Source organism: Macaca mulatta, chromosome 20 (genome assembly GCF_049350105.2).
Source record: "Macaca mulatta isolate MMU2019108-1 chromosome 20, T2T-MMU8v2.0, whole genome shotgun sequence".
Classification (NCBI taxonomy): Eukaryota; Metazoa; Chordata; class Mammalia; order Primates; family Cercopithecidae; genus Macaca; species Macaca mulatta.
The window spans coordinates 5,188,996-5,202,616 of NC_133425.1; the positions used below are offsets into that span (position 1 = coordinate 5,188,996).

At 50.1% G+C, this 13,621-nt stretch overlaps 1 protein-coding gene across 5 annotated transcripts in view; it reads right to left on the reverse strand.

Annotated features, from left to right (window-relative positions):
- The window catches only part of ADCY9 (adenylate cyclase 9), a 162,748-nt gene that overhangs the window by 5,826 nt on the left and 143,301 nt on the right, over positions 1-13,621 (reverse strand). For all 5 annotated transcript variants that reach the window (XM_077985366.1, XM_015125415.3, XM_015125413.3 and 2 more), the window contains exons 8-10: positions 9,818-9,977; positions 7,968-8,116; positions 5,421-5,462 (exon numbers count right to left, since the gene is read on the reverse strand). In XM_077985366.1, the coding sequence (XP_077841492.1) occupies positions 5,421-5,462; positions 7,968-8,116; positions 9,818-9,977 (351 nt within the window). The remainder of the gene's footprint in view (positions 1-5,420; positions 5,463-7,967; positions 8,117-9,817; positions 9,978-13,621) is intronic.

The following is a 13,621-nucleotide window of genomic DNA, read 5'->3' on the forward strand; positions in this document are numbered from 1 at the left end:
TTTTATGAGTTCTATACTCTCTACCTATTTAAAAAAGTTTGATAAGACACCATTTCCCCGATTCTGGGTTAATTCTTTTTGCCGAAATCACTCAGGACAATGCTAACAGTTTACCCGGTGCTGTTATTTTCTCATGGCTGTGCGGTGTTCTAGCACTCAGAAATTCTGTAATTTAACCAGATTCCTCCTGATGGAACTGGGCCCGAGTCTGTCTTTTTCTACCACAAACAGTGTCACAGGGAATATTTGTCTACTCCTATCTTTGTGCGTATGGAAGTGCTGAGTCATTTTAAATATTGCACATTTGGAATTTCCTTAGAAATTTCCAAATTGCCCTTCTAAACAAGGCTGAACCAGTTTCTGCTCCCCCCCTTTTTTTTTGAGAAGGAGTCTCGCTCTGTCACCCAGGTTAAAGTGCAGTGGTGTGATCTCATCTCACCGCAAACTCTGCCTCCTGGGTTCAAGCAACTCTCCTGCCTCAGCCTTCTGCGTAGCTCGGACGACAGGTGCACGCCACCATGCCCAGATTATTATTATTTTTTGTTTTGGTAGAAACGGGGTTTCACCACGTTGGCTGTGCTGGTCTCAAACTCCTGACCTCAAATGATCTGCCTGCCTTGGCCTCCCAAAGTGCTGGGATTATAGGTGTGAGCCACCACACCTGGCTGAGTAGCATAATTTCTTAAAGTTTGTTTGGAATATATATATATACACACATACATATCTACACACACATATATACATATATATATATTAAAAAATTTTTTTTTTAAGAGACAGGGTCTTTCTCTGTCACCCAAGCTGGACTGCAGTGGTGCGATCCTAGCTCACTGCAGCTTGGACCTCCCAGGCTAAAGCGATCCTCCCGCCTCAGTCTCCAGATTAGCTGGGCCTACAAGCATGCACCACCACACCTGGCTAATTTTTTGAACCTTTTGTAGAGATGAGGCCTTACTATGTTGCCCAGGCTGGTATCAAAGTCTTGGGTTCAAACAATTCTGCTTCTGCCTCCCCAGTGGGCTGGAATACATTTTTTCCCATTTAAAAATACTACACACTCATCATAGGAAATGTAGAAATAAAACAGAAAAAAAAGATTCCTCCATCGTCCTGCCATCCAGAGGCAATCACTATTAACATTTGTTGAACTGCCTTCTAGTCCTTTTCTTTTTCACAACACCGTGACTGTTCTGTTCACGCAAACGTTGATTTGATGCAATAATGGGCTTGGTCACTACACACTTCTATATGCGATAGGCGGATCCACAGTTTAGACAGCTCCATCACACTGGAAAGCTCAATTCTCTTTCTTTTAGAGACACGCTCTCACCATGTTGCCCAGGCTGGTCTTGAACTCCTGAGCTCAAGCAATCTGTCTGCCTTGGCCTCCCAAAGTGCTGGGATTAAGGGGATGAGCCACCGCACCCGGCCAAAACTCATTTTTTTTTTCCATGCTCTGTTGCCCTGGCTGGAGTGCAGTGGTGCAATCTTGGCTCACTGCAACCTCCGCCTCCAGGTTCAAGCGATTCTCCTGTCTCAGTCTCCCGAGTAGCTGGGACTACAGGTGTGTGCCACCATGCCTGGCTAATTTTTGTATTTTTAGTAGAAATGGGGTTTCACCATGTTGGCCAGGCTGGTCTCGAACTCCTGACCTCAGGTGATCCACCTGCCTTGGCCTCCCAAAGTGCTGGGATTACAGGCACGAGCCACCATGCCTGGCCAAAAGCTCAATTCTTTAATCAAAGGGTTTAATGAGTTTTACTAACTGTGACTTGGGATATTAAAAAACAATGAGCTTGACCTGTGTGGTCATCATGGTCCTCTGTGAAGCACAACCGCAAAAGCCCTGGCCGTGGGTGGAACAGAACCCCGGGGCTCCATCCTGGCTGGACCGCGGGGGAGTTCCAGCATCTTGGCTAGGCCATGCCATCGTTCTGGGTCTCGGTTTCCTCGCATGTGAGCTGTGAATATGGACTGGAGCATGGCTACCTCCCTTCTGGCCTAAGGTTCTGTGCAGGAAAGGCCTGCCTGCAAAGGTGGTGGCTGGCACCGGGGAGCTGGGATTTGGGGAGGGTTCCTGCCATTCCTTGACAAGAGTGGCTCACGATGCCCACACTGCATAAACAAGGACGTTTACACTGAATACCCGCTTTCCTGCTGGAAGTCTGGAATTTACACATGCTAGGCAGAGGCTGCCGCCCTGAACAGCCCCTAATACAAAGCCTGGACATCGAGTGTTTAATGAGGTTCCCTGGTAGACAGCATGTTACAAGTGTTGTCACCACTCACTGCTGGAGGAAGTAAGCCCATCCCGTGTGACTCCACGAGAAGACTCCTGGAAGCTGGTGCTGGCTTCCTCCAAACATCAACTCAGATACCCTTCCCTTTGCTGATTCTACTTTATGTCTTTTTACTGTAATAAATCACAGCCATGAGAGAGCGGATTGCGGAGTCCGGAGTCCACCCGCGGCTGGTCTTGGGAGCCCTGATACGACTTCTCTGACTCAATGCCTATGACCAGGAACCAAGAGTCCTCCGCGGGAAGACACCATGTGCCTCACTGACTCATTTCGCGAACTGTTATTGAAACAAATGACACTACGTACCCTACATCCCAAGTACTAAGCAAAATAACCATTTGTCACGATGATGACTCAAACATATTTCTGTCCAGCTCCTTGAGCACTCTGGTTGGTTTTAAATAGAGCAGGAAGAGAATGTGGACTAGGGGGAAGCTTTTGGGAGCCCGTCTTGTTGGATGAGGAGTTGACCTTTCTTTTGATTTCTCAAAGTGGTGACACCGAGAACAGTCCCCTTCAGGAGCAGGTGTCACCAAGGTCTCACATCCCCGTTACATGCAGGGGGGCGTTTCCAGTCTCTGTGGTGGAAACGGGAGACTGTGTCTGGGCTTCTCAAATGGTTATCGCTTGTGCGGCCTGCTCTAATCTGTGGGAGCCGGAGCCAGCAGCACGGCCGACTCTGGAGATGGGCGCAGGCCAGGCCCCTCCAGGCAGAGGAGGGACAGCTGCACATGGGCTAGTGCCAGAGGGAGAGGGAGGCAGAGCATGGAGTCTGCTTTCCACCTTTGCTTCCAAGGAAGAGAAGTCATCATACACAGGACGTGCACTCAGAAACCTAGGGGGCTGCCTTGCCGCAGAAGGCATCTGTGACAAACAGGTACGAGGGAAGCTTCCCAGCTAGAACCTGCGTTTCCTGTTCTAATACCAAAGGAACAAGGAGCTGATCCTATTCCTAAATTCAAATAGCAAAGGTCCATTTCAAAAAGAGGGATTTTTTTTTTTTTGAGACGGAGTCTTGCTCTGTCCCCCAGGCTGGAGTGCCATGGCGCCATTTCAGCTCACTGCAACCTCTGCCTCCCGGGTTCTAGTGCTTCTCCTGCCTCAGCCTCCTGAGTAGCTGGAATTACAGGCGCCCGCCACCACATCCAGCTAATTTTTGAATTTTTAGTAGGGATGGGGTTTCACAAACATGTTTTCAGGATGGTGTTGAACTCCTGACCTCAGGTGATCCACCCACTCAGCCTCCCAAAGTGTTGGGATTACAGGTGCGAGCCACCATGCCCGGCTCAAAAAGAGGAATTTCATGTGACTAAATGCAGGAGTTAATTTTTAAGTCATAAATGGAAGTTAGAGTAAAATACAGTGTAATCTATTATCATGGAGAAGGAGGATAGACACATCGAGAAAAACAGAAAGCAAACATCACTTGCAGGGCCAACCAGCCAAATGTGGCTTCGGTGAACACCTTGGTATATTTCAGTGCCATTTAAAATCTACCCTAGGGATGTGGTCAGGTCAGGGGAGAGGGAGTCACCAGCGGTGGGGTTAGGGGACTTCTGGGGTGCTGGTAATGCTTTACTTCTTGGTGTGGGTGGTAGCTAAATGAGAGTGTTCTCTGGTGAAAATGTACTGAGCTATCCTTTTATGATCAGGTATTCTTCTGTGCATACTGACATATACATGAATAAAAGGTTAAAAAAAGGTGCTAGGTGCTTTACTTTTAAATACTACAGCTGTAATCATTACTCATTCATTATAACCTAAGTATTACATCTCATACAAATCTCTACTATATACAAATACCTAGTTGTACCTACAGTACATAATTTCACCTAGTAAATGAAAATCTTACATGTTTTCCGTATTTGCTGCATTTTCACAGTTGTAATATTTGAATAAATGTAGAATCAATTAATTTATTTATTATTGACAACTGCAGTTGCTAACGAATCTTTTTTTTTTTTTTTTTTGAGACAGAATCTCACTCTGTTGCCCAGGCTGGAGTGCAGTGGCCAATCTCGGCTCACTGCGACCCCCGCATTCCGGGTTCAAGCAATTCTCATGCCTCAGCCTCCCAAGTAGCTAGGATGACAGGTGCCCCCCCACCACCCCGGCTAATTTTTGTATTTTTAGTAGACACGGGGTTTTGCCATGTTGGCTAGGCTGGTCTTGAAGTCCTGACCTCAGGTGATCCACCCACCTCAGCCTCCCAAAGTGCTGGGATTACAGGCGTGAGCCAGCATGCCTGGCCGTTTTCTTTTTTCTTTTTCTTTTTTTTTTTTTGAGACAGAGTCTTGCTGTGACAACCAGGCTGGGGTGCAAGGGCACCATCACAGCTCGATACAGCCTCGAATTCCTGGCCTCAAGCCCACCTTAGCCTCCCGAGTAGCTGGGACTACACGTGCATACCACCACACCTGGCTAATTTTTAAATTTTTTTGCAGAAACAGGATTTTGCTATGTTGTCCAGGCTGGTCTAGAACTCCAGGCATCAAGTAATCTTCCCACCTTGGCCTCCCAAAGTGCTGGGATTATAGGCGTGAGTCCCCACGTCCGGTCTTTTCCTGTCTCTTTGATTTTCTCTCCCTTCCTCTCAAACCTGTCCATCTTCTCTTTGTGGTACTAGTTATTATTTGTAAGCCTGGAAAGTTATCTCAGTTTTAGAGGCTTGAAAACTATTGAATTTTACTTTTTCTAGATTTTATATTATTTAATTTTTATTTCCGACTCTTCGATTTATTTAGAATTTATTCTGATGTTTACAGTAAAGCAAGGTTCAAACATTTAGTATTTTGAATTTCAAGTGAGTTATTTTAAAATATTTTACAAAATAACCTTTCTTTGATTTGCGAGATTTCCTTTGTTGCATGCGAAAGTCTTACATAAAATTACGATGACTTTAATGTCTTATTAAAATAATAAAACAAATTTTATTTTCCCCATTAGACATTATAACTATGATATATTTCAACAAGGAGACACTTTCTAGTTTCTGTTATAAGAATTGCACATATTGTTCATTTTATTCAAGATCCCACTGTTTTCAGGAAGCTTAGAAATGGAGGGGGTAATATAGTCACTCTCGTTTATTCAGACAGAGGCACAATATTAAAAGCTTACCTGAAATTCTGTACTGCGTCAAGGGGCGAAGTTAATACAGAACTGAAATTAAAATGCAGAAAAATGTTATTATAAAGAGCAAAGAAGGCGTTCTACAAGACAACCTGAGGAGTCTGAACAAACTACGTTCCTGTTTTAGACGCGATTGTGACATCGACATAAAGCCACCTGCTTCTACCTCTTCCTTCACGCCTGTGTCTCCCAATGCTGGGGGCAGTTCCCTGGGTAAAGCTGAGTTTATGTCTTTGTTTACCATCCAGCATCCTCTCTATCCTTGTGAGGCTTAGCAACCGTGATGGGATTAGGGGCTCTGAGGGTCTCACGTGGATGGAGGAGTTCTGGGCCGAGGGGAACTTCAACCACCATCCCTACCCCAGATCTGCTACTTGAACTCTGGGCGCAAGGGCGGCAGAGGGGTCCCCCATCACTGTGGCTCTCCAGCTCCAGGTGGAAAAATCTTGCGGCCACAACTAAAGGCCACTGTGAATGCCCGACGAGGGACCTGTGATGGATTTAAAAGGTAACAAGCAGCTTGCTGGATTTCATACTCTCGAGAAAGAGCTTATCGTGACCATCGTTCTAGATGGTCACACCTTCAGAAAAATCCAAGTCTGCTTTATTTTGCTTAATCTATTTGTTAAAGTTTCAAGTACTGAATGACAGTCCTATTTCACATTCCCTTTTTGATCTTAATTTGCAGGGAATTTAAATGTCTTCCGTATTGTGATCTTTGAGTAAACCGAGGACGGATGCTCACGCTGCCCATGGCTGGACTGCTTAACCAAAGGTACCCATGCCTACTCCATCTGATACTGACAACATTGCGGCAACTGGAATCATTTTGTGCTTTTGAATTTATTCAAGCAGAGGTCCTTGGCGACAGTAATGCCACTCCAAGGGGGCATTTTGGAAATGCCAGGGGTCCCTCTGGTTCTCTTAATAACTCAGGGAGCCAGAATGTTAAATCTCCTGCAAGGACAAGGAAGAAATATCCCATGTGACTTCAAAATATTCTGTGCACCTAAACCCTCTGTAATTGCAAACAGGCGGTTCTTCAATACACACTAATAGTGAAACATTTTTATAAGCAGTTATAGAAAAAGCCCAGTATTTGGGAGAAGTTTATTACATGAATGGAAGCTTAATGGGTTTAAGATATCACGAAATATTTGAATAAATTGTCTACTGCTTACATCTGCTATCCAAGGTATTACTGTATTTCCAACAACATATTTAGTTGAAAAGGCTTAAAATACCCTGAAACCAGTTGCAAGTGTGCAATAGGCAATTTGGGACTTATTTTTTATTTTTATTTTTGGAGACAAGAGTCTCGCTGTGTCACCCAGGCTGGAGTGCAGTGGCACGATCTCGGTTCACTGCAACCTCCACCTCCCAGGGTCAAGCAATTCTCCTGCCTCAGCCTCCCGAGTAGCTGGGATTACAGGTGCACAATGCCACACCTGGCTAATTTTTTATATTTTTCGTAGAGACAGGGTTTCACCATGTTGCCCAGGCTAGTCTTGAACTCCTGAGCTCAGACAATCCACATGCTTCAGCCTCCCAAAAGTGCTACGATTATATGTGTGAGCACCGTGCCTGGCTGGGACTTATTTTTAAGAAATCAATATATACAGAGGATTTCAAAATAAAAGACCTATGTTCAATGACTGATCATTAATCCTATGTCTCATGACATCATATGGGGAATCGTTTTGACCTATTTATTATTTTTTGTTTGTTTTTGATATGTAGTCTCACTCTTGTCTCCCAGGCTGGAGTGCAGTGGCGCAATCTCAGCTCACTGCAACCTCCGCCTCCTGGGTTCAACCAGTTCTCCTACCTTAGCCTCCCAAGTAGCTAGGATTACAGGTGCTCGCCACCATGCCCGACTAATTTTTGTATTTTTAGTAGAGACGGGGTTTCACCATGTTGGCCAGGCTGGTCTTGAATTCCTGAGCTCAGATGATCTGCCTGCCTCCGCCTCCCAAAGTGCTGGGATTACAGGCGTGAGCCACCGCGCCCAGCCTGACATAATATTTAGAAATGAGGCCCAGGTGACTCGCCAGATCATCCTACATCTTCACTCCTCCTTCCAGGCTGTGACCCGTCCTGGTTCACGAACCCTACCCTACTCAAGGAAAGTCAGCACCAGCTTCCTCTCCACCTTCATGTCCACCTGTACCTCCGCCCTTTCATGGCCTCGACCATCTTCTATGAAATCCTTCAGGCCCCACTTTCTTAGATTTCATCCCATTCATCAGAAGTCACCTCACGCCTGCAATGGCGGCATTATGTTTTCCAGGACGTCTACATTCAAACATCCAGAGTGCTGTTCTAAATGACACTCTTTTTCTTTCTTTTGTGTATTATTCTAAGGGCATCTCGTTAGCTCTTTGACATGATATGTGCTGAAAGCTACTTTGGGTCATGATGGGAAACATCTCTATCTAGACGTGAGAAGCAATCTGCAAATGCAGTCAGGCCCTAAGCGACCTCAGGAAAGGTGGCCACGCACCCTGCTGCCCGCACGCAGTGCTGGCCGCGTACCTGTCTGGGCACAGGGAGACGTAGAGCAGGAGCAGCGGCCCGGCCCCCACAACGGTGGCGAGAGAGGACCTCATCCAGGAGCTGAGCTGGCAGAAGTTACAGTAGTGCACGACGGCAATCAGCGCGGCAGAGCCTGTGAACACTGGGAACTGCAAGAGGGGAAGGGTTAGGACAGCCGCCCAGGGCCCCCCAACCACCACCAGTATACCTGGGCCGCCAAAACATTCACCACTAATCCATGTTTCCTTCTTTTTTTTTTTTTTTTTTTTTGAGACAGAGTCTCGCTCTGTCGCCCAGGCTGGAGTGCAGCAGTGCGATCTCAGCTCATTGCAAACTCTGCCTCCCGGGTTCAAGTGATTCCCCTGCCTCAGCCTCCTGAGTAGCTGGGATGACAGGCTCCTGACACCACGCCTGGCTAATTTTTGTATTTTTAGTAGAGACGGGGTTTCACCATCTCTGGCCAGGCTGGTCTCGAACTCCTGACCTTAGGTGATCCACCTGCCTCGGCCTCCCAAAGTGTCTAGAATTACAGGCGTGAGCCACTGTGCCCGGCCTAATCCATGTTTCTGTGTAATCTAAAAATATCACCAATACCATCTGATTGCTTACTATCCCCAGTCAGTCTTACTTTTGCTAGTGGGCATTGTCAAGGACAGATCAAGCCTGTAGGTTCACTAGCCAGCATGAGGCTCCCTGTTCACACGGTATCACGCGCCTCTGCGGGCGTGGGAAACGCCACGTGTCTCCGTGGAAAGGGAAGGGAGGCCCCCTCGTTCGAGAACCACTGTGTGATCAGCTTCCTTCAAAAAGCTTTTCCTCGGGGCCCAATGAGATGTGATGTGGGGCTAAAGTGCCAAACACCATCAGCCCGCCCGGAAGCCCATGCACCAGAAGCATCATCTCCCACGGCCGCGCTGGTTCCCTCTCCACGGAGTTTAGCAAAGGTCCCTTCCCGACCAGCAGCAGCCGATCCGGGCACGAGTCAATTCTGTCTGCCAGGTATGCTTCTCACACGGTTAGGAAACATGGGGCAGACGCTTGTTTGTAAAGTGTAAAGGAAAATGACTCATTTGGAACTTGATGAAGAACAAGGCACATTGGCAGGGACTTGTGCCCACTGGGGACTCCCCAGCCCGGCCATTGCCAGGGCGTGAGCATCTGGGCAGCCCGGTGTTAAGTCGACTCAGGATAGCAAAAGAGTTCATGCCTCTTCGAGGGTTTATTTTTATTTTATTTTGTTTTTAATTTTATTTTTATTTTGTTTTGAGATGGAGTCTCACTCTTTCGCCCAGGCTGGAATGCAGTGGTGCGATCTCTGCTCACTGCAAGCTCCGTCTTGTGGGTTCAGGTCATTCTCCTGCCTCAGCCTCCCAAGTGGCTGGGACTACAGGCGCCCACCACCACGCCTGGCTAATTTTTTGTATTTTCAGTAGAGACGGGGTTTCACCGTGTTAGCCAGGATGGTCTCAATCTCCTGACCTGGTGATCCACCCGCCTCGGTCTCCCAAAGTGCTGGGATTACAGGCGTGAGCCACTGTGCCCGGCCCCATTTTATTTTATTTTGTGACAGAGTCTCGCTCTGTCACCCAGGCTGTAGTGCGGTGGTGCAATCTCAGCTCACTGCAACCTCCGCCTCCCGGGTTCAAGAGATTCTCCGGCCTCAGCCTCCCGAGTAGCTGGGATTAAAAGTGATCCGCCCGCCTTGGCCTCCCAAAGTGCTGGGATTATAGGTGTGAGCCACCGTGCCCAGCCAAAGGGTTTATTTTTAAATTGCTATCCCAAGTGAGTTAAAGAGAGAGATTAGGGAGTCCAGGAGAACGTGGAAATAAAACAGCTGAGCCTTTACTTACGTGTATGTTCGTCTCAAATTCGGAGGTGACATGGGAGTAGACGGCCAGTGCAGGAAGCGACACCAGGATGGCCCCGATGCAGTGACGCGGTAGCCAGCCGGCGATCCACTCCAGCAGGCGCTTGGTGCAGGCCATGACGTCCTCCAGGAAGAACACCATCCTGCGAGAGGGACAGGGGTTAGCAGGAGTGATGGGGCCTGGGGTGGGTCATGGGCCAGGAGACAAGCGCAAGGCTGCAGCCAGCACTGCCCTCCGCTCTCTCCCATGCTGCCCCTGGGATGGGCATGGAAGCAGGTGTGGGGTGGGGGGTCTGTCTCCCTCACTTTTGGTAGAAGGCAAGGAAGCCGGGCTCAGCTCATTGTACCCGACTCTAGGGTCACATGTTGTGTTCTGATAAAATATGCTTGTGAAAAGCACACGCTTCGCTCGTCTCAGAGAGCACGTGAGAGTATTACAAGCCCCAAGGAGAGTCTCCTGGCGGTCACCACGCTGCCGTCACCTGCTCCCATCAGCTTCTGAGGCAGGAGGTCTTGATGGGGGCAGCTCTGGAGGCACCCCGGAATTCTGAGGAGCCCCTGCAGTTGTCGCAGCAGGAGAGGTGGTCCTGGCATCCGGTGGGAAGGCGCCAGGGACAGAGGCGTCCTGCATGTGGGCAGGTGCTACCCAGGGAGGTTCTGCCCTGCACCCCACACAGCAGTCACGCCCCTGGGCACCCACAAAGGCGGAAGGCTGCCGACAGCATCTTAGCCCAGAGCCTGTGTCCCATCTACAAACAGAGAGTGCTCTGCGGTGACGCTGACACACTGGATTTCCCGGAGGGCAGCTCCTGTGAAAACTGAGTGGCGGTCATCTCTGCTCTGTTTGGGGCATCACCAAGGCCTGTTCCGTGTTTCAGAAAATCACATCACAGGCCGAACCCGGCTCGTGGCGCCTGGACCACTAAACCCGCACACGCGTGCTGTCTGCATCTGGGCTGTCACGTTCATCACGCGTGTGTGCGGCTTCAGGACTCTCCAGGCAGCGGGGCCCTGTCGTTCGTGAGGTCCAGCACCACGTATTTTGTGTGAAAAGACTTCGTCGTTCTGAGCAGAGCGACGGTATGCACTGACTCCTTCCGCAGCTGTGTGTCTCCGCGGGCCCCGTTTCAGGAGGGTGATGTTGACACAATAAAAAGTTCTGTATAAAGCAGCAGCGGAGCGTGTGGGCCAAGAACCACTGTAAGGAGGAGGAACAGGTCTTGGCTGAGCCCAGGGACCCCTGGGCCAATGGAGGGGGGCACATGGGGAGACGAGGAGAGGGTGTGGGGTCCTCGTGGGGAGACAGTCCTTCTCTCAAGGTTGCTGCCAGGGAGCCAGGGACGGGCCTGCTGTCCCTGCCTCAGGAGAGGATGGACGGGGGCCGCTGTTGAAGAGCCTCTGGCACAAAGCCCCCCCTGCCCCGCCCGGCGGCCCGGCCTTCGGGCCTGAACACCTACCATGCCTCTACCTCTTGGCTGCGTGGTGTGGCCAGGAGAGGAAACGCTCACCCTCCAGCCATTCCCCACACGGACGCAGGCACAGTCTCACCCTTTTAGGGTACTGGACAGCCCTGGTTTCCTGATATTTAAAGGATAATGAAGGCTTTGGAATATTTCCAAGAATAACCACAAATATGCAGAATACAGAGGCCCCAGGAGGGGGGACAGAGGGAACCGAGTTCCCAGTCAGGAGTAGGAAAGATGCGAGGTGGTGGGGGGCCTTCATGCTGGTCCCTGAGACTGCAGGGATCTGAAAACGAGACCTGCCATCCTCACGCCTGCCGGGGCAGAGTAGAGAGGGAGACGCAGGAAGCCTCCTGGAGGCGGTAGGCGGGGCCCGGGCCAGTCACTGAGAAGGCGCCTGGCTTTCCTCCTGTACAGGAAACGGATGGGGCAACCGTACGCCCCACAGCGCAGGCTCCCGTCAAGCTGGGGTCAAAAACACGGCCCTCAGAGGGGCCAGGGAAGCCTTTCAGGGTCTGGGCCTCTCCCAGGCTTGACGATTCCTGGTAAATGGAACTAAATCCCACCAGAGGCCTGTTTAGGGGTGCAGCAGCCACCACCTTCACCAGAAGCTTGGGGAGTGTGTCCCTGCACACCTCACCCCTGCCCTCGGCAGTCTAGACCGGGGTTGGCCTCCATGCTTTAGAATTGGGCCTGAAGGAGTAGGGAATAATGGCTAAAGGGTGAAAGTAAAAAGGCGTGGAGACAATGCTGGCCTCAGAGCCCTCCAGACGCTACAACCACCCATATTAGAGGAAAACCTGGTGGTGGGCCAGGGAGGGCAGACCTGGGGGAGTGACTGCCCACCAGGACGGGTTTCTTTTTGGGGTGATGGAGGTGCCCGATAGTTACATAGTAGTGATATTCATACAATTCTTCAAATTTACTAGGAATCACTGAGTTTTGCCCACTTGAATGACTTTATTGTATGTAAATCATGTCACAATAAAGCTGATCCTTTTTTCTTTTTTGAGATAGAGTCACGTAGGCTGGAGTGCAATGGTGTGATCTCGGCTCACTGCAACCTCCACCTCCTGGGTTCAAGTGATTCTCCTGCCTTAGCCTCCAGAGTAGCTGGAATTACAGGCACCCACCACCAAGACCGGCTTTCTTTTTTTTGTATTTTTAGTAAAGACAGGGTTTCGCCATGTTGGCCAGACTGGTCTCGAACTCCCAGCCTCAGGTGATCCACCTGCCTCAGCCTCCCAAAGTGCTGGGATTACAGGTGTGAGCCACCACACCCGGCCTAAAGCTGATCTTTTTAAAGAGGAAAAACAAACCAACCAGGGGCCTGAGGATGTCTGGTTTGGGTTCTTGGGAAGCAGGCCCTGGAAGGGCTTTCGGACGACGGCTCCTTTGGGAGGGGTCCCCAGAAGCACAGGCGGGCACTGAGGCAGGACGGGAGGTTGTCCTAGGAAGAGGGCTGCTCGCTGTGGGCAATGGGTCGTGAGCCCACAGAGTTCTGGGAAACACTGAGCATGTGCCGCAGAGAGCATGACACACGGCGAAAGGGTCCTGGGTACAGCACAGGTGGGAGGGAGGAGGCAGGAATCCCGGCCTGCCCACCTCAGATGGGAGAAGCCAGCATTCCGGAACTTCGGGCCAGACTCAAAGCCATTCGTCTCTGCCTTGGGATGTTGGATAAGGGCAGCAGACGCTCAAGGTCAGGGCTGCCTCCCCATGTCTGTTTGAAGCCCAGCTCCTGGGCACAGTTGCTAGTGGGACTCTGCTAGGCTGGCAGCCGTCCTGTTGAGGGTGACAGGACCACGAAGGGGGCTTGTGGTGCCCAGGATGGGGACCACGCAGGGCCACCTGCCTGCTCAGGAATACTGAGACGCTGCAAGCCCCCTCAGGGAGCCGGGCTGGTCCTAAGGGCCCGGCTTCCCCAAGACGCAGCTGTGGTCTGTTCGGAGCCTCTGTCCCCTTTAAAGTGAGCTTTTTATTATTGGGCTGTATGAGTTCTTTATCCATTCTACATGTTAGACCTTGTCCGAGGCCTGATCTGCAAATGTTCCCTCCCATTCTGCGGGTTCTTTCGCTTTCCTGATGTTCTTTGCGGCACAACGGCTTAACTTTTGATGAAGTTGAGCTTGTCTCTTTCTCCTGCTGGCGTCACACCCAAGAGACCACCGCCTGAGGCAAGCACGCGGAGATGCTGCTATGGGTCTATGTTTGGCTCCTGCACTCTGAAGAGGCACCTGCTGACTCAGCCCCACCTATCATCTGCCCCGACTCATGTATTTTCCTTTCCTTCCTCCAGATCATTTCCTATCTTCTCACCTTCT